The sequence below is a fragment of the Taudactylus pleione genome, unplaced genomic scaffold (genome assembly GCF_031769625.1).
Source record: "Taudactylus pleione unplaced genomic scaffold, aTauple2 ptg000100l, whole genome shotgun sequence".
Taxonomy (NCBI): Eukaryota; Metazoa; Chordata; class Amphibia; order Anura; family Myobatrachidae; genus Taudactylus; species Taudactylus pleione.
In genome coordinates this window covers 4,997,062-5,018,969 of record NW_028284502.1, presented here as the reverse complement: position 1 = coordinate 5,018,969, position 21,908 = coordinate 4,997,062, and the positions used below count along the sequence as shown (strand labels likewise).

The 21,908-nt window shown below is 41.6% G+C and overlaps 1 protein-coding gene across 1 annotated transcript in view; it reads right to left on the bottom strand.

The window, feature by feature from the left end:
* LOC148525807 (sodium-coupled monocarboxylate transporter 2-like) overlaps positions 1-21,908 on the bottom strand; it is a 121,105-nt gene that overhangs the window by 35,122 nt on the left and 64,075 nt on the right. The window contains exons 8-10 of the mRNA XM_088470449.1: positions 11,400-11,529; positions 2,923-3,011; positions 1,407-1,519 (exon numbers count right to left, since the gene is read on the bottom strand). Of these exons, the coding sequence (XP_088326575.1) occupies positions 1,407-1,519; positions 2,923-3,011; positions 11,400-11,529 (332 nt within the window). The remainder of the gene's footprint in view (positions 1-1,406; positions 1,520-2,922; positions 3,012-11,399; positions 11,530-21,908) is intronic.

The window sequence follows — 21,908 nt, the reverse complement described above, 5'->3', positions numbered from 1 at the left end:
CTATACCCAAAATAATGGGACGCCAGGAGGTGCATTAAGGGACTTGTGAATTTTTGGAAGGTGATAATATATGGGGATAATAGGGTGAGTGATAAATAAAATTGGCCAAGGCATCATCCAACAAGATTCTAAGATGACTCTGAAATTTTTGGGTGGGATTGCATGGAAGGGTTCTAGAAAACAATACATTACCCAATTGCGTATGTGCTTCTTTCAAATAATCACACGTGTTTTGAACAGCCACCCTTCCACCTTTATCTGCCATTTTTATTGTTATTACTTTATCTGACTTCAACACCTTTATTGCCCTTCTTTCCTCAACTGTGAGATTGTCCCTCAGAGGGGATTTTTCTACGGTTTCACAAAAGTTTTTCAAATCATCCTTGGTTATCTTATAAAACCCCTCCACACAAGGCCCTTTGTATTGCCAAGGGTAGAAATCAGACTTTTTCTTTAACATACGCGATTTTTTAACAGTCCCCTCAACATCATAAATATGTACTGGAGATATATTTCTGGGAAACCCCTCTAAGGCCAACTCTTCTAATGCCTCAATGGCATCTTTATCTTCCTCATCAAGGACAATTGGAATTGACTCGTCATTTTTATATTTGAGCTGCTTTAATGCAAAGTATCTTTTGCTGCTTAAATTTCTACTGAATCTATTCAGGTCAACAAATAACGTAAACATATTAGTTTTTTTGGCTGGGGCATATTTAAACCCTTTACTTAGTAAGGCTTTCTCCGATATACTTAAGGCTCTGGTAGATAGATTGAATATACTATTCTCATTTTTTTCTCATCGATTTAGTATTTCAGGGTCTAAATCATACATTAACTAACAGATGATTTTTGACAAAATTTTTTTTAAACAATATCAAAAATTATCTGGTAGCAAATATGTGTTTTAGGGGTATATTTACTGAAAGTCGATTTGGGTCAACTTTGTTCGATTTTTGGTTGATTTTGTATTTCAAGGTCTAAATCGCACATTCACTTATAGATGATTTTTGACATTGTTTAAAAAAAAATTTCAAAAATCATCTGTTAGTAAATGTGTGATTTAGACCCTGAAACACAAAATCGACCAAAAATCTACCAAAATGTACTGTTAATAAATATACCCCCCAGCATCTTTAAGACTTTCTTGATCACTGGAAGAAATTATGAAAACTGCTGAAAAAAGAGGCAATAGCCCAAAGCAACAATTTCATTTTCTAGGACAGTTTCCATAACAAATCAAATATCTGTTTGGTTGCTTGGGGCTTTACCCCCTTTTTTTCTGCGCTCTATTATTATCCTCCTCAATATTAACTCCCAACTCCTAAATCTTCACTCATGTCCCCTTATAGACAAGTGTCACAATTATTAGAACATATACAGTACTTGGCTCAGCCAACACTCACATAGTCCTTTGCTGATCCAGGTACTCTTCTTGTCTGATATGTTCTTGAAAATGTTCTTAACAAAATCTTCATAGGTAACAGTAGCCAGAGCATTGATGCTGGCGGCCACCGTGCTGTCATACAGAATAAAGTATCATACAGTAATTATGATGGAGTTTATAATGCATCATGTCTAATGGATTTATTAACAGGACATCAAGCTGGCCAGATAGTGGGGAATGTACTGGAGATATGTGTCTATTTTGGTTTTGTGGTGGCGAGGGTCCCCAGTTATTCATTTTATTGGACTTTTCAGCAAGACATGTAAAATGAAAACAATACATTAAAGTGGACAATTAATTTAATACTAAAGTAGACATAAATGGACAAACTGATGGAGTTATATAAAAAGACAACAGGAGCTTAAAATTGCTATAAGATGTGGTTGTTTCGTAATGTGGGGAAGAGAGAGAGAAATTGGAGAGAGATAAAGTACCAACCAATTAAACAACCTATAAAGTGACAGTTAGGAGCTGATTAGTTGGTACTTAATAGTCTATATACTAAGTCTTGGAGCAAGATAAAGTACCAGCCAATCAGCTCCTGTCATTTTTCAAACACAGCCTGTAAAGTGACAGTTAGGAGCTCATTGGTTGGTACTTTATCTGGATCCACTTCTCTCCCCAAGGCTTAGTACATAGACCTCATTATCTCTCTCCACATCTCTCTCCAGTTCTTAGTAGATATACCCCATTATCTTATTTAAACTTAAATAAGCTAAATATCTCTATGCATGGTGCTCAACTGACCACCAAACACAGTGAAGAATAATCGAAATTTGGAATCTGTCTGGATTACCAACGTTGCTTGCCGAAAATTCCAATCGGCTGGTGACCACTTTCACGATGTACTGTATATGTGTAGTTATTCGCACTAATAGAGCCACTTGGGATCTTTAAGTTTGACCTGATAGTGAATGGTCGGATCTGTCAAGCATGGCCAGCCACGTGCCTGAAGATTCGGCAGATTGCGTTGTTCATTGAAATCTTCACAAAACCCTTAAAAATTATGGTCAAGTGCTGCCAATGTCATTCAGAAGGAGTATGTCACAACAATAGGCTGGATTTTCACAGAACTGAGTTGTAGACCTCCCACACCATCATAAGCTATATATACCACCAGTAAAATATCCTTAGCTAGAGCCTTTAGGTTTTGTGCATTTGTTTTATAGCGGAACCCTCTGTCCTGTAGCCCCTATTGGGTGTGTATGGAGCAGTGGCGGGCTGGGTGATGGCAGAGGCGTGGCCAAATCCTGGGGAGTGGCAAATAAAAAAAGAGAAACAACTATTTGAATTGGCATTACGTGCTGAGGAGGGGAGCATTCTTCGCACAGCTGGCCTGGGCTCTTAGACAAGCCTGGGCCCAGGAAATTGGTACCTGCCCCCACCTGTCTTGGCACCCCTGGCCACTTTCAATATTTAATGTTTGTACAAATGAAAGCAGAAGCATAAACATATTTTAAATAATGGAATGTTACCTCAGAGTTCCACTAAAAGCGCATGCTACAAACAGACCAGGAAGTCCAGGCAATTTTGAAAATATATTCATAACAAAATAGGGCATCATCTAGGGATTAAACACAAAACCAATTCTTAAAAGTAATAATATAAAAGTCACAGTTGGATTTATACTTGGACACATGGGGGCTGATGTTTTTTTTTTTTTTTTTTAAGCTTTAAATAATATAAAAATTTTCTACAATTTTAATAAATAGATTTATATATTTTGGGGGGTGCTTCATTTTACTGGTGTTTATTGAAGCAATCTCAGGTTTCATCTGCGCAGTGATATCTATCATCTAATTATTTATCTATTTTTGTGAGGTTGGCAACAGTGGAGGCTCCAGAGGTGGGACTGCAGCACAGTCCAAAATTCAAATAGGGGAGTCACACCAACTGCCATTTCAAACGCTGCCAAACATAGATGACAGGGACTCACTGGCAGTTGGTATAACTCCCCTATTTGAATTTTAAGGACTGTGCTGCAGCCCCACCCCTGGAGCCGCCTCTGGTTGGCAATCACCTCTTCATTCACTGCTGAAGATTTAAAACCTTTATCTCTAGTGTCTACCAGGCACTTGGTAATTTGTTTATCTATCACATAGGGGCTGAGGCTGAGTTGAACACAAGATAGTTTTGCGGGGGTGTAAATTCTGACAGCGGCAGCCCGGCAAGGGTGAAAATCCAGATCGTTCCTAAAGTAAGTATCGCTAACATAATTCCCCCACCTAACCTTAACCCTCCCTTAGGGGTGCCTAACCCTAACCTCCCCCCAAGTGCCTAACTCTAATCCCCCCTCAAAGTGCCTAAACCTAACCCCCCCTTCCCCGCCGCCTAAACCTAAGTCCCCCGGGGGGGTGCCTAACCCTAACCTCCCCCCGGGGGTGACTAACACTAACCCCCCCCTTCCCCTAGCCTAACCCTAACCTCCAGGGGGGGCCTAACCCTAAGTCCCCCTCAGGAGCATTAAACCTAACCCTCCCCCTCGCGGCTGTCCGCACCCAGCATCACTTCGCCGGGATTAGAACGTCTGGAAGCCGGCTGTCGGGATTTAGACCGTCGGCTTCCAAACTACATCCCTTTTGCGGATGGTGCGAGTTTTCACACTGTGCATGGGCGGTAGCGCAACGCAGTGCCATCTTGGCTTAAGAGGCGTAACTGCGTGGTGATGGGGCACTGCATAAGTAGCCAAAGTTTTGCAGGGGTGTTTGGTTTCCAATTCAACATGGTCTGTCTTTGTTGTCAGGACCAACAAATGTTTTATGGTTAGTTTTTGGTGCCCAAATAATTGCCTGTGAAATTACTCATTGAGGAATAAAGAAATGCAAATGTACTGGTTTAATGAACAGGTTGTCCTAATAGTGCTCTGAGGAAACGCACACTGCAGTGTATTAACTGTTCACTATCTCACAGATGTACTAGTTACAGTAGGATACTGTCTTTGTCCTTTGAACCAAGCAGTTCTTGAGGAATGACTGGGATTGCTGTTAGATAAAACTGTTGGTGAAGTTACTTTGTAGCCTGGCTGTTATTAAGGCCTGAATCGTTCTAGTAGAAATTGACATCATTGCCATGTTTACAGTTTTTTTCAGTTGTCAATAGGTTAGCTTATACAGTATGTTGTTCTAAAATTAGCTAGTTAACTAAGCTATCTGTATATTACTTCTATAAACTATCTCTATGTACTTTGTAAGGCGCTGCAAACTCCTTATGGCGCCATATAAATTAAGGATAATAATAGGTAATCTTTGCTCAATAGATTAAGGTGTATTTAGTATAAGTAGTCTATGTGTATTACAACCCAGGATAAAATGAGCTAATTGGCTTAGCTGAATACATTTTAGTGGAGACAGCAAATTGTGTAAAATCATAATTTTATTTAACATGATGCATAACACTCATGCTTGTCTACTCTCCCAGAACATCCATGAAGCTCCTGAATCTGGGGTAGGTATCCCACGGACCAAGAGGTCTTTCCTCTCTCCAGATATGGGACTAAGGGGCATATGTATCAAAGCTTGATGTGAGATAAAATTGTGAGATATACAGTATATCACCAACCAATCAGATTCTAACTTAAATTTTGCAGGCTGTGTTTAAAAATGATAGTTTGGAGCTGATTGGTTGGTGATATATATTTCACAATTTTATCTCACATCAAGCTTTGATACATATGCCCCTGAGGGCTCTATTTATTAACATTTTTTTTTACTAAAATAAAGTGAAAAGGGGTGTTTTCACACCTTTTTCACATTATTTTTGTTTCACCTAAAGGGATCTATTTACTACAATCCGCATTTGTAATGCAGATTGTAGTGTGATATTACCGACTCTATTTGCATTGCGAATTCAGGCAATATCACAGGGATTTACTACAAATCCCTTGCAGGGACAGAGATTGCGATAAAGCTCTGTCCCTGCGAATCCCATCCGCACACTAGTCATGGTATGTTTGCAAAAAATACAGTGACTAGTGCCCCGCGCATGCGCGGACCGGCCGCCGCTGCTTCCCCCTGGCGCTAAGCCCCACCCCGTCATTAAGTCCTGCCCCCCATGATAGAGGACCCCCCGCGATGTCCTCCGTGGCTCCGATCAGCTGGTCTCCCATCCTGCACTGTCGGCGTCAGCTGACCGGGTTACAATGAAGGATGGTAGACCAGCTGACCGGAGACACGAAGGACATCATCGGAATCCCCGATCACCGTACGTAAGTGAAATGAAGGGTGGGGGGAGGTCACTGGGGGAGGGAGTAGGTCGTGATCCCGGTAGGGGTAGCGGCGGCCAGTTGGTGCATGTGTGGCAGCTTGTCAGTTTATTTTTTCAGAAAAATACAGTGATAAGGCCGTGGAGGGGATTCGCAGGACAGAGTTTTCATCGCAAGCTCTGTCCCTGCAAGGGATTTTTAATAAATCCCTGTGATACTGCCATAATGCGAATTCAGTCGGTAATATCACACTACAAACTGCATTTTAATGTGGATTGTAGTAAATAGGGCCCTAAGGGTAAGTCACAGTACAGGACGCGGTGACTGTAGACGTACGAAGCCTTGTGACATTACAATGTGTGTTCTTTGAGACTGCAACATACCAGTACATGTTTACAGGGGTGATGTATGCTATTCCAACATACGGAAAGGCACTGTTTCATCCAGATTCCCTTATCACCCCCAGAAGCATCTTACACAACTTAGTGGTTACTTTGTAGCAAACTACAAGGGTGACGTATTTATCATACGGTAAGTAACACTCTAAAGGGGAACACTTATTACCCTCACCACCAACAGCCGGGCAGTCACATACCTGCAGAAACACCTTACTGCCAAGGGGGCACTGGGACTAGTTGTATTTGTAGCTGTTATACGGTGACCTGGGGACATAGGTACACTACGTATAGGGGTGTTTTCAAGCCACAGTCCTGTTTTACATTCAGAAACAATTTTGCCTTGATTTTAGTTTCGAGATTTTTATTTTTTTTTATTTTTTGGAGCAATGTGTCTCCTAAGGATTAATTAATTATTAATCTTTCTGTTGGCATAAGCATTGGTGAGAGATCTCACATTTATTATTATGATTATCCTATTAATACACAGGCTTCCATTAACATATAGGTGAGCACTTCTGTGTCATATGTGATATGTACATAGATTAGCATTTTGGAGTCTGGTCACCTCTAGACACGCAGCAGCTCCCGAAACTGGGTTGCTTCACTAGATGAGCGCTGATCACATCTATTTACTATTTGGGCAAGACTCTCAAAGGCTGCTCGCCATCTGCCCACAGCTATATTCTACCCGAGTAAAATTAGCAGTCCAGGTGGCCGATGATGCAATCGGCACTGAATTGCGTAATTGTGGCTCCACCCTTCATGTAATCAAGCCATTGTAAAGCGCTGTGTGGAGCCACTATGACATGATTGCGCTATCAAGTCCCCAAAGTGCCTTCCACTTTTCTGCATTATCCCCCCACTCCCCTGTGCGACACCTGCGCTCTATGCATAGTCTACCTGGCTGCCCCCTCCCTGAGGGAATAGCCAGAAAGTCAGCAAGTGTGATAACACAGAAAAGTCACCAATAACAAGTTAACAACCATTGTTTGATTCATAATAAAAATGAGCAGATACTGCAGTGAGATTTACTGAAATAAGCACTTTACAATAAATATTAGAGATGGGCGGGTTCGGATCTGCGTTCGATTCCCCCGCCGGCCCCGGATCTCAAACCGAGGCAAAACCATAGAGACGAAATCTCGTGGCTCGCGAGCTTTCGTCTCTATGATCTATGTTGTATAGAAGGGGCCACGCGGCAGACGCCATTTCACTCCAGCTGTGGAGACTGAAAGGGACGGTGGGTAGTGTATGGCTGGGAGAGGTGCTGGTGCGGTGCTGGTGCTGTCTGCTGTGTCCTGGGCTGGTGCACTGCTGATCCATCTGGTGCTGTCACTGCTGCGCTGTCTGCTGTGTCCATCTGGGCTGTTGCTGATCCATTAGGGCTGGTGCTGTGCTGTTTGCTGCATCCATCTGGGCTGGTGCTGATCCAGCTGGGCTGGTGCTGTGCTGTCTGCTGCGTCCATCTGGGCCCAAGTTCTGGACCCTCCCCCCCAAAAAAAATAAATTATATATATATATATATTTTGTCTTTTATTTTTTTCTGTGTGTGTGTATTAGGCTTAGTCGCACAAGATACAGCAATGCAACCTAGTGCTGCCTGACTCCAGTCATCATCAATCAGTGCTCTGGGCCCAAGTTGTGAACAGTCAAAAAAAATAAAACATAGTGTATTTTTTTTGCTCTAATTTTGTTCTGAGTGTGTGTGCGTTAGGCTTAGCCGCACAAGATGCAGCCAGCAATGCAAGCTGCAACCTAGTGCTGTACCACCTACAGTCGTCATCAATCTGTGCTCTGGGCCCAATTTCAGGACCTGAAAAAAAAAAAATATTGTCTTTTGTCTATTTTTTTCTGTGTGTGCGTGTTAGGCTTAGCCGCACAAGTTACAGCAACGCAACCTAGTGCTGCCTGACTTCAGTCGTCATCAATCTGTGCTCTGGGCCCAAGTTCTGGACCCCCCCCCAAAAAAATTGTGTCTTTTGTGTATTTTTTTTCTTTGTGTGCGTGTTAGGCTTAGCCGCACAAGATACAGCAGCAATGCAAGTTGCAAACTAGTGCTGCCGACTCCAGTAATCATCAATCAGTGCTCTGGGCCCAAGTTCTTAGTGGGTCCAAAAAGAAAAAAAAAATAGTGTCTTTTGTCTATTTTATTTCTGTGTGCGCACGACTGCACGTGTGTGAATTTTGTAACTGCACCTTGGCTACACTATTAGTGCTTGTGACACTGCTTTAAGACTGCACAAAATATGGAGGGCTGTCACATGACAGGAGAGCAAGGCTAAGAACCACATGTTGTAGCTGCCGCCAGCAGTCATCATGATGATGCAAGGCTGTCAACTTCCTCGTCCTCTATGAAGGCCCATGCCCCAGGGCTTAAGTCACGCCATGGATATGGTAAAGCTACTTTTACTGTAGTAAAGAAAAAAAATTGAAAGGCAAGTTGCCTTTAGATAAACCAAAAATTGGCAATATGCCATTCACTACACGAAGTGGCAAGGAAAGGATAAGGCCTTGGCATTTATGATGACTGCTGGTTCTGATAGCCCTTCTGCTTGTAGTAGTAGTGGTGGTGGTACCATTCAAAAATTTAAAGTTGTTAAGAAGAGCAAGACAGCTCCAGAAAAACCATCTGTGTGCCCTGAGAAATTCAAAATCACAAATCCCCGAGGAGAGTGCAAGTGCAGCTGCGGATGCCATGTGTGAGCCAGATCTAAATACTAGTGTACTGGAGGATCCTCCAAGTTCCAACATTTGTTTGCCCTCTGTAAATGTGGGGAAGGGCAGTCAACATCTTGCAGATGTAGTCAGTGAGGATGCTTCTGTGGAATTGCACATGGAGGAGGATATTTTGGTAGTTGAAGGCGCTAAGGTTGATGAGGATGTTGATGATGAAGATGTTGGTGATGAGGATGTTGATGCTGAGGATGTCCTTTGTGTAAGTAAGAGAACAGCTGTTGCCCATGGATTGAAACAGCCAAAGTCCATTGTTATCATGCCAGGGCAAAAGACAAAAAAATCCACTTCTCACAGTTGTCAAGCCATATTTAACCATTGCCAAGCAAGAGTGAGTAGAGGGAGGGAAATAAACCACCTAGGAACCTCTTCCTTGTTGCATCATTTGGAGCGCATTCATCAAATATCAAGGCGTATGTCGCCAAGTTCCAAAACTCAAAATGTAACAAGCCCAGTGTCACCTATCTGCTCTTTCTCTGTGGGATCCAAGCGCCTTCGATTTCCATCACCAACACCTGCTTCATCAACATCCTCATTCTTCATTGGGACTAGTCCTGCTGCATCCAATGTTGTTATTCGAAGCTGTAGTAACTCTGTGGAATTCTACCATCTATATGCTTCAGCGGATGGAGGCACAGCAAAAGGCCATCCAGGGCTATACAACGGCCTATAACATAGGTCGTGGAGGGGGAATGCACCTTACTCAAGCGCAGTAGAGAATTGTTTCTGTGTTGTGCAAGGTTCTCAAACCCTTTGAACTTGCCACATGTGAAGTTAGCTCAGACACTGCTAGCTTGAGTCAGGTCATTCCCCTCATCAGACTTTTGCAAAAACAGCTGGAGAAACTGAAGGAGGAGCTGAAATAGAGCGATTGCGCAAGGTATGTCGGACTGGTGGATCAAGCCCTTGATTCACTTCACCAGAATCCAAGAGTGTCAATCTATGGAAATCTGAAAAACTTATTTTGGCGACCATTCTGGATCCTAGGTTTAAGTCCTACCTTGTGAGTTTTTTTCCAACAGACCGAAATCTAAAACTATGCAAAGAGCTGTTGGGAAAAAAATTGTCAGCTGCAGCCGCACATGAAACGCCATCATCTCCTCCTTCAGTTTCTGCAGCTGCCAGGAAAAAACTCAATTTTCTTTACAGAATGCCTGTTGGTCATGCAGATCATTCACCAAAAAATGACATCTGGTCGGGCCTGAGAGAACTGCCTACTAGTGACATGTCTACCTTGACTGTGTGTGATACGGTCTCCATTCACAGAATGGTGGAGGACTATTTCAGAGATAACATCCTAATAGGCATGTCAGACCATCCCTTTCAGTACTGGCAGGAAAAAGAGGCAATTTGGAGTCCCATACACAAACTGGCTTTGCATTACTTAAGTTGCCCACTCTCCAGTGTGTACTCCAAAAGAGTTTTCAGTGCAGCTGGCAACCTTGTCAGTGATCAGCATAGGAGGTTGCTTCCTCAAGATGTGGAAAAGATGATGTTCATTAAAATGAATTATAAATTCCACCAGGAAGACCTCTACCAACAATTACAACAAAAAAATTACAGAGGCGCCTATGGTGGATTCCAGCAGGGATGAATTAATATTATGTGAAGAAGAGGATGTACACACTGATGGGGATGACGAGAACGACAACAACTTGTAGTAAAGCCAGTTTGTGTATGGGATAATTTTAATTCCCATGTCCAGTGCAGATTGGCAGCTTGTTTTATGGGGGTCCAAACAAACCAATCATTTCAGCCACAATTGGCAGTCCTTGTTGCTGAAATGATTGGTTTGTTAAACTGTGAATGTCCTGTTTTGTATACAACATAAGGGTGGCTGGGAGGGCCCAAGGACTATTCCATCTTGCACCTTTTTCCTTTCCATTATGTGCTGGTTGGGGCACGGCTGCCTGACATTTTAAATTAATGTTATGGTTGGTTTAGGAGCCAATGATTTGTTTTTAAATTAATTTGTTATCAATTTTTCAGCCAGAGGCTGCACCAATGAATTTCTTTATTATTAATTATTCAGCCTGGGGCTGCACCAATAAATTGTTTTTTAATTAATTTATTCACAATTTTACAGCCAGGGGCTGCACCAACTATCAACTATCAATCCTCAAGGGTATCCAAACCATCATCTTTGCACAGTCCTCAACTCTATTATTAATTATATCAATCAGTTTTGAGCCAGCAAGCTGGATGCAACCTTTTGGCCCTTTAATTAGATGAAAAAATCAATATTGTGAGCTGTGAGGTGGTCAAAATTGACTGGAAATGAGTGGAAATAAATGTTATTGAGGTTATTAATACTGTAGGAACAAAAATGGCCCATTTTATGTGATTTTAGCTGTTTTTTTTAATTAAAAAAAAAAACAAAGATCCAAAACCAAAACTCGAAAACAAAACACGGAGGTGAGGTTTTGGCAAAAACTAATCCAGATCCAAAACCAGGGGAGATCCAGATTCAAAACCAAAACACGGGATTCGGCGCACATCCCTAATAAATATCCTAATTCAGGTTCATAAATGCTTCGGTATGTAAATCTCCAGCTGTAAAGCACGGGATCTTTCATATCAACAGAAGATACATTTGCATACATTTTTGCTGATTACTCACCTGATCAGGTGCTTCTATAAATCCAGCGGTCCAAGGGTCACAACCTTCAAAATGTGCATACATGACCAATCCTGAAAACACGGCACATGTCAAGATTATCCAGAGTCCAACCAAATTAAGATAAAGAGCTCTGAAAAGAGAACATTAAAGACATTAAAATTGAATAACCTTGTTACATCTCTATGGAGGGCACTAAGGAGGGAATTTAATTGACAGTATCGGCGGCTGTCATTGATGGGCACCTCACGGAGCATTTGAATTGTTGCTCCGTTCGGGCACGATAGCCGCTGATGCCAGCATTGCTGCTCACAGCCACATGAGGTGGCGGGCAGAAATGTGCGATAAATCTGTATTTTGGGCGCCCTAACATGGACTTTAGACGGGTTTAGCAGTTTTATGCAGCTAAACCCGGTCTACTTGGGCGCAACAAGAGCAATAATTAATGGGTGCCCAAAAGCATATGAATTGCTAAATTGGGCACCCAATAATTACTGCGGCTAAAAAAACTGTTGAATCGCCCCCTAGGTGTCCATTGATCAATCCCCAAAGGTAAGAAACAATAGAATTAAAAGTGTTATTTTTTACTTTGTACCTCATTCTCAGAAATTCTAGTACAATGGCTGCATACATAATTTGCAAGCAAATGATACACTTTAAAAAATATTAACAAGACCTGAAAGTTCTAGTCATTAGTATATACTTATTTGTACCTTAAACTCCCTTAGGGTTGATATCCGCAGTTTACCTCTAATGCCGGGTACACACTAGACCAGTGGTTCCCAAACTGTGCGCTGTGGCACTCTGGGGTGCCTTGGGACACTTGCAGGGGTGCCTCAGGTTGGTGATCCAGCACCAAATCAAATTATGTGTGGTCAATGTAATGTAAATATGTGGGCAAACAGAAGCACAAACATGTCCACCACCACATAACTGACCCTAAGGATGCCAGTTAACCACAATTTACTTCACTTTACTACATTTTTTTCTGAATTTCTTAATCAAAACTTAAACTTAGGGGTGCCATGAAAACAGTGCTGATACTCTAGGGCGCCGTGATTCAAACGTGTTTGGGAACCACTGCACTAGACGATTATGTTGTCTGATCCAGCGGATTGGAGAAAAATATAAGGCACATCGTCTAGAGTGTACCTGCCATGTCGCTGATGGTGTGCGCTCCCACACATCAACAGCAACATCACTTGTTGGATCTGCATGCACACTAGCAGGGGCATGCTGCCGAATGCAACATGGTCCCCACTAATGCTCCATTGCTCCCGGCATTGCCAAGTGTGTACACCGGCACTAAGGTTCAAATAGGCTGCTCTGTGGAAGTTTCAGTCCAGGAGAGGAGAGCTGGGTCACCAAGGAGCGTGGGGAACCTGTATAAAGATCTTGGAGTCCCTTTGGTGTCTATTAGCAGGAGCCATCAGGAAAAGTACTGCCCCACAGATGGATGAAGCATGCAGTCTGCCAGGAGCAAACTATATCAGAGGTAGAAAGAGACCAATACTAGCCACTTTAGTACTAGTGAGACAAGCTTGATCTACAACTCAGAGACAAGTTTCTGTGAGCCTATTCTGTGAACTGATGTCAGTGAATTGTGAGTGAGCAGAGCAGACTACAGGCAAGAGAAGGCCTTGTCTAATTTTATCATTGTTGAGCCCCACCGATCTGCTGCATACAGAATGCAGACAGACGCTGTACTACTACAGTATATGACATACAGCAGTGTGTTATGTCTGAGAGACTGAGCTATAAGTATTAATAGTAGTAGTAGTAATAGTAGTAACAGTTATTTATAGAAATGAGCGAGTTTGGTTCTCAGAGAACCGAGCCCACCCGAAATTTGCAGATCCGAGTCGGATCCAAGCAGGCTTGGAGTTTCCCACCTGACTTGGATCTCGAAACCTGAGGCAAAACCATAGAGTCGGAAATCTCGCAGTTCTCAAGCTTACATCTCTATGATCAATGTAGTATATAGGGACCACGCGGTGGACGCCATTTCACTCCGGCTGTGGAGACTGAACAAGGAGGGTGGGTAGTGTAGGGCTGCGAGAGTGGTGCTGTGTCCTGGGCTGGTGCACTGCTGATCCATTCCGGGCTGGTGCTGCTGAGTGCTGATCCATTCTGGGCTGGTGCTCTGCTGTCTGCTGTGTCCATCTGGGCTGGTGCAGAATACATCTGGGCTGGTGCTGCGTCCATCTGGGCCCAAGTTCTGGACTCCCAAAGAAAAAAAAAAAATATTGTAATAAAAAAAATTGTCTTTTAGTGTAATATTTTTCTGTGTGTGCGCGTGTTAGGTTTAACCACACAAGTTCCAGCCAGCAATGCAAGTTGCAACCTAGTGCTGCCCAACTCCAGTCGTGATCAATCGGTGCTCTGGGCCCAAGTTCTGGAGCATAAAAAAAATTAAAATAAATTGTCTTTTTTTTTATCGTTAACTATCTGTGCGTGTGCATGTTAGGCTTAACCGCACTAGATCAAGCCAGCAGTGCAAGTTGCAACCTAGTGCTGCCCCACTCCAGTCGTGATCAATTGCTGCTCTGGGCCCAAATTCTGGAGCATAAAAAAATAAAAATATATTATCTTTTTTTCCAATTTTTTTTGTGTGCGTGTCAGCCACACCTGGCTGTCACTGTCATTGGCGTAGGTGCGCATGGGTGCTGTGCTCCTGTTTCTCGAGGGGCTGTTGCCCAAAATAATAAATGAACATTTTTTATTATGTGTATCCACATCTGTCATCGGCGTAGCTGTGCAGGGGTGCTGTGCTGCTGTCTGTCAAGGGGCAGCATAAATATTGCAATGAAAACTTTTTTTTAAGATATTGGGTTACAAAAAGTAGTTTTATTTTATCTTAAACATAGCAGAAATGTTATCCTAACAGCTTATAAAGTTATATGCTTTAAAAAACTGAAGCCTATATTTTTTCACAAACCTATATAGAGTAGACATCCTAAATTCTAAAACTGTTCAATTCAAAAACGTAAACGAAAGTCAGGAGAGGCCTCAGAGAACATGAAAAAAGATGCTCTAGGTGCTGAACTTCAATGGATTTCTCCATCATGTTCTGCAGTGTGGAAAGGTTTCATTCACATGTTTTCTATAAAGCAGTTCAAAGTTATAACCTTCAAAGTGTCTGGCTATAACACCCACCTTTGCAAGGAGTTACCAAAGATTATTACAAGCAAAGGATTCATCTGTCCGGAATCATTTTTTTTCATCTATAATAGATGATGTGGAGATATATGAGCTTCAGATGTTGGAACAGGGGCTCCCACCTATTTTGCTTCCCTCCAGAGAAAAGAGCTCTGTTCCTCAGGAAGTGTCTATGCCTGAGCTGATAGGTAGGTAGTCTCTGGCTGTTGGTAAACACCCTTCAGGAGATGGCAACCCAAACTAACAACAACTATAATAATAATAATGTGTCCACTGATAATGATAACCAGCCTGATCCCTTAACAGCAACATACCCCATATGGCCAACTCATAACATGACACTCAGTTTGCAGCCTATTCTTCCTTATGACACTACTCCAGTCGCCATGGTTGATCAATCAGCCATGTGTGGCCCACCCAATTTTTGTCCTTCTACATTCTAAGATATTCACATATCTAAGTGGACAGTGGGAACAATGACAATTTGAAGGCCACTAACTAATTTTTTTTAATGTCCCTGTACAGGTTGGGAAATTCCATTACAGAACAGAAGGTTTGCAAAGGATTATTTAAGTCAATTTTTTTTTGGAAGCACTCTTCATGGTCCCCTTCTGGGATAAAAATCCACTCCTAGCCGCAGAAGCAGGCACAAGATTCTCAAGAAAGACACAACGGTAAGGCCTTAAATCAGGGGTAGCCAACCTCGGTCCTCGAGAGCTCATGTTTTCCAGACAACCTAGCTGGTGCACAGGTGTATTCATTACTCACCAAAACATTTAGAAAGATCCACAGGTGGAGTTAATTATTATAGTTTTGATTCTGTGAGGAGACCTGGAAAACATGCACTGTTGGTAGCTCTCGAGGACCAGGGTTGGCTACCCCTGCCCTTAAATCATAGATCTTACACTTGTCCACATATCTGTGCTGTTTAAGTGGCACTTTGAGGCCACTAACTATGTTTTTTTTATGTCCCTGTACAGGTTGGGAAATGCCTGTATAGATGGTTTGCAATGCATTATTTAAGTCAATTGTTTATTTTTTTTGGAAAGCACTGTTCCTGGTTCCCTTCTGGGATGAGAAAATCAACTCCCAGCAGCAGCAGCCATGCTCAAGGATTCTTCTGTGGCAAGGACTGATGTAAATGTACTGTATCACATTTTTTTGTAAATGCCTCCTCCCCTCCACTTCTCCCTCATAAATTTTCTTTTGAATAAAAAAACGAAATTAAATTTACTACCAATCAACCCTTCCTGTCCCTGCCCTAATTTCAAATACATGCATACTCCAACTCCCTCAGGCCTCTCTTGAATAATAATAGTGTTTCCTGATGTGCCATGTTTTTTATGCAAACTGTTTTTATTGAAAAAAGACCAAGCAATTCCAAATGAAATACAAATAGAGAAGATGTATACACATATAAACAATTGCTTATTCCATTTTGAGTAATACAAAAAAAATTTCAATATAAAAAGTCACTTCAAAAATACAAATTATATCAATAACCCAAAAAAGTATAAGAGAAATACAAAAAATAAATAAATGAGTAAACAATAAGAAAGAAGGGGAGATAAGGGGAGGATAGTCAGAAGGGATTGAACGGGAGACAAACAGGCGGATATTAGAGGTTACAATTTATCGTTGTCCAGTGTAGAACACTTGTGAGTATTCCCAGACTAAAACAAAAAAAAGTTAGGATGCTACAGAAACTGATGTGGTAAGTACACCATTGAAATTATTGTATAATATGGAGTCTTTAAACATCAACCAAGGTAGCCAAATGGCAGTAAAGTCGGTAGGTCTACCTTTAGAGAAAGACACAATGTCCTCCATATCCATATAATAATCTATTCTCTTAAACCAGTCTTTAATGGAGGCAGGAGAAGTAGATTTCCATAAAACAGGAATGACGGCTTTAGCCGCATTGTTTAGATGCCATAATAGGGAATTCTTATATGAAGCTGTGGAAGAGGAGGTTATGTTCAAAAGCCAAAACCCAGGGTCTCTGGGGACCTCCCCTCCAAGAATTGACTTAGAACATTCAAACACATTCCTTCAAAATGGGTCCAGGGAAGGACAATCCCACCATATATGTAAAAGGCTACCCGGACCCGAATTACATCTCCAGCAATTATTTGTAACCTGCAGGAACATTTTATTTAGAAGGACAGGGTATCTATACCAGCGTGATAGAACTTTGTAAAGAGTTTCAAAAGTAGCTTCACAGGATGAACTAGCAAATGTATTATTAAAAACAACCTCCCAATCAATGTCCTGAACTGTATCTTGAAGTTCTTTTTCCCAAGCTTTTGCGAATAATGGGGGCAGTTTAAACAGATTTCCAATAATTACTGAATATAAAGTAGTTATAGTATGAGACAGAGTTTGAGAGGCTAAACATAAAGATTCAAATAAAGTGGGGGACCTATTGAGATCAGAAAGTTTGCATGAGGAGGTAATAAAATGTCTTACTTGAAGATATTTACAAAATTCATACTGGGGAAAGTCCCAAGACTCTTGGAGTTCTGTGAAAGGATGCACCCCGGACGAACAAACCATCTGACCCATTCGAAAGAGGCCTTTAGCCAACCAGTTTTTAAAGGAAAGTATGTGGAGTCCCGGGGAAAAGTCATGGTTGCCTAAAAAGGATGTGAGAGGGGAAACAATGGACGAAATATGGGGGAGACAATGAAGTTTCTTCCAACAACGCAAAGTGGGTGTAATGGTAGGGTGCGTAATGGATGGGAGCCTGGGGAGCCAAGGTACAATTTCTGAAGCCTGACCCAGACTGCTTTCCTCCATCATAATCCACTGCCTGGAACCTTTTGCTCTGGACCATTCCAGAACACGATTAAGCATGATAGCATGATAATAGCTAGTAATGTAAGGAAGCTGCAAACCACCTTCACGTTTACGGCGGTATAGAATAGCATGCTTAAACGTAGTGTGGAACTGTTCCAAACAAACCTACGGATGAGACGCTCCACTTCCGCAAACCAAGATGAGGGAATATGAATTGGAAGGGTTTGCATAAGATATAGAATTTTGGGTAAGAAGTTCATTTTCACCACGTTGATTCTACCTATCCAGGATAAACGTGAGGAGCGCCATCTAGTATAATCATTACGAACAACATAATAATAATGGCGTAAAATTATTTGAGAACAATTGGGAAAGATCTTTGGTCAGATAGTGTCCCAAATATTTAAGTCTAGTAGGGTGCCAAACAGAGGAGAAGGATTGTTTCAAACAGTATCAAGGACGGAGGTGCAGTCAAGTTCATTGCCACAGATTTAGATTGATTAATTTTAAAATTTGAAAGCATACCAAATTTCTGGAATTCTAGTAGAAGGTTCGGGAAAGAAGTAATTGGATTAGTAAGCAATGCTAGAAGGTCGTCTGCGAAGAACTAGTTTATGTTCCTGTCCGCCAATGTGGATACCCGAGATGTTCTTATTAAGTCGAATGGCCCTCGTCAGAGCCTCCATACAGAGGACAAATAAAAGAGGAGTGAGTGGGCACCCCTGCCTCGTGCTATTTGATATGTTGAACGAATCAGAGAGGGACCCGTTTACTCTGATTCTCACTGAGGGAGCATTGTATAAAGCCAAAATTCTATGCAAACAGGCTGACCTCAAACCCAAGTGGCGCAGAAGGCCTGACATAAACTTCCAGTCAACCCTGTCGAAGGCCTTCTCTGCATCAGTCTATAATATAATATACTGTGAGGATGAAAGAGAGATATGGTGTATTAAATTAATAACTTTAGTGGTGTTATCTCTAGCCTCGCGGCCTAGGACAAAACCCACCTGGTCATCGTGAATCAATTTGGACAGAAGAGTTTAGCAAAAATCTTTAAATCGATGTTGAGGAGTGAGATAGGCCTGTAACTAGGGCATAAGGTGGGGTCCTTACCTTCTTTAGGCAGGACAGTGATATGTGCCTCAAGCGATTGTTTAGAGAAATGAGTCCTATCTGAAATTGAGTTAAACACATGAGTTAGGATGGGAGTCAGTCTATCCTTAAAAGCCTTATAGTAGGTTGAAGAGAATCCATCTGGACCGGGGCTTTTACCAGCTGGGGAAAAGGAAATCACCTGGTCAACTTCTTCAACAAGAAAAGGTGAATCAAGCGTATCAACCTCTTCTTGAGATAGCGTGGGATAATTAAGTGAATGGAGGTACGATGATATTGCTTCTTGATGATTGAAAGTATCAGAGTTATGGCCTGCGCTTTTTAAATTGTAAAGTTTAGTATAGTAGGAACGTTGCATGTCTCATTGTGGGTCTCATTGTGGGTTTGACCATTTTCATCTTTTATGGCTTGTATGAATGTGACTGCACGCTGCTCACGTAATGCCTTAGCCAATATCTTACACGGTTTATTTCCCCATTGATAGAAGCGATTGCAACATTTCCGATATGACAACTTAATTTTATCAATGGAAAGTCTATGGAGGGCAGCTCTAGCTTCCTCTAATTTAGAATAGTAATGAGGAGATAAAGAGGCTTTGTGTGATGTTTCTAGGGATTTGATCTCAGCGAGAAGGGCATCTCTTTGTTGTGTTTTCTGTTTTTGTAGATAAGAACCTAATTGTATACATTTACCCCGCAGAACACAGTTATGTGCCTCCCAGACCGTTACCTTGGAAATGTCGTCTTGGTCATTTTGTTCAATATAAGAATCTAAAGAGGATTCAATCTGGGATTTACAATAAGCATCTTGTAGGAGAAGATCATTGAAACGCCATGACCAAAGGTTGAGCGAGTGCTGGGGGAGGGAGAGTGTAAGAAAAATTGGTGCATGATCAGACCATGTGATTTATCCTATTAAAGTATCAGATATGAGGCGTAAATGTCGATGACTTAAAAATAAATAATCAATTCTTGAATAAGTGTGGTGTGGGCAGGAAAAAAGGTGAAATCGGATTCAGGTGGATGGGCAATTCTCCAGGAATCGGCCAATTGGTGATCGTGAGGGGTTCATCTCACCTATCTGAACTCCTTCCCGGGTCTATGAGATGCTTTATTAGAAGCATCTCGGAAAGGATCAAGGGGCCAATTTAAATAACCCCCAACAACTATAATCCCTTCCAAAAAAGTATCGGCTTTATCCAAAACAGAAGCAATAAAGGAAGGCTGTCCAGAATTTGGCGTGTAAAGATTTTAAAAAGAAAAACGCTGATTATGAATTGTGCATTTAACCAGAAGTCCTCTACCCTCAACAAGTCTATATATGGAAATATCAGAAATCGGGAGGTGGCCAGCAAACAAAATAGCAACACCTAAGGTTTTGCTGGCTGAATTATCGCTGGTAAATGCGTGCGGGTAATAATAATTCTTTATGGGAGCGGCATGTCCATTTTTAAAATACGTTTCTTGTACAAGAGCAATAACAACTTTATCCACACGAAAAGAACAAAGTATTTGGGATCTTTTTTCGGGGATATTTAATCCTTTAGCGTTAATACTAGCAATTCTTAACCCAGGCTTTTGACTAGACATAAATATTCAATGTGAAAGTAGCAGAACATATTGCCCAACTAAACATATCATTGGTCATCCACCTACACAAGTCTCCCTTGGGGGTAAAGAGGTAGGAGAAAAGGAAGGAAAAGGGGAAAGGTAAAACGAGGAAAAGAAAAGAAGAAAAACAACATAATCGCAAATAGAAAATACACATTTAAAAGAGTAAATATAGATCGAATATGAAACATCGGAATGCTGCATCTGGATAACCAGGAGACAAAAATCTGCTCCATATCCAGGATATTGTAGAATGCAGCACTGAGGGGTTCGGAGGGACGGTAACAAACAACACATTCAAACATAATATAAAATAAAGTTAAATTAACTTCTTTTAAAGAAATATCAGAAAGAACTGTACATATAGAAAACTGACAGACACATGATGTCAAAACATCACCGAAACTACTATATTTATTTAGAAATGTAGAAATGTAGTAAGAGCAACATAATAAGTATTATCATCAAAACATTTCATTATATAATTAGGATCTAAATCCTCATTAGACAAGGAAGAGTCGGAACAGTCTCACCCATCTAATGCGAGATGAGATGATCAGGTCTCTCATGAATGTGCTGGTATAGACAGACGTCTTTTCTTCCACTTTGAATTGGATACTTGTTGCCAACGTTCTCCTTCTGAAGGTAGGGAAGCAACCACTAAAGGGTTGTGTAAGGCCTCCCAGTCAGGAAGTGGCACTGGGTCTATACCCAAAGTTGAGAAGAAGGAGGGGAGATCTGTTGGTGTATGGAGAGCGATACTTTTTTCATTGTGGGTGACTTGTATATTGAATGGAAAACCCCAGCGATATCTCAGGGAGTGTTTGCAAAGTTGTTCGGTTAGTGGTCTCAAGGTTTTCCCTTGTTGCAAAGTATGCCAAGATAGATCCGGAAACAGCTGAATCTTATCTCCGTTAAAATCAACCTCTTCAAGTTGGCGTACCTTCTGCAGGATGGCTTCTTTTTGGGTGTGATAATGAAGGTGGCAAATGACATCGAAGGGTTTGTCTGTAGGTAGACCTCTAGGACGGAGAGCACGATGTGCTCTATCAAACAGGATCTCACTATTAGGGCCTAGGCCAAGAATCTCGCCAAAGATCTTTGTGAGTGCTTCCATAAGATTGGGCTGAGTAACATCCTCAGGGAGGCCTCGTACTCTGATGTTGTTGCGTCAACCGCGATTATCTAAGTCATCTATAAGTGATTTAAGAGAACGAATCTCGGACTGTTGATGAGAAAGAACATCTGTAAATTGTTGAAAAGCATCATCGGACGCCTCTTTATAATCTTCTAGTTCGTCTACCCTATTCGTCAGTTCAGCCATATCCGATTGAATGGTAGCCACTTCTTGGCGGATAGTAGCCTGAATTTTCGTCTCCAAAGATTGGAAGTCCTGTTTTGTAGGTAATGATCTAACATGAGAAAGGATTTCACTGATCTCTTCACATATAGTAGAAGCAGGAGTATTAAAAGGTTGAGTATCTTCTGGTAATAATCTGTCTGGGGGCGAAGATATTGTAGGGGAGGATGGCGTTGAAGTCGCCCCTGATGCATTTGTATCAGCGGACTTTAGAAACTGACGCATATCTTGATGAGATCCGCTGTCAGTTCTACTACCTACTTCCGACTTGGACCTGTGTTTCTTGTCTTTCCCCATTCTGGATTTAAAACATACAGTAAGTATGTATCATGAGCAGCAATCTGTGTACAATTCTCATTTATTCAACCAGTTAGGAGAAAATATGGGTCATCTGTAGGCACCGTCCCTCCTATGGACCTAGGCAGCCATCGGGAATGACATCACATCATATCAGAGAACAGAACAGAACTT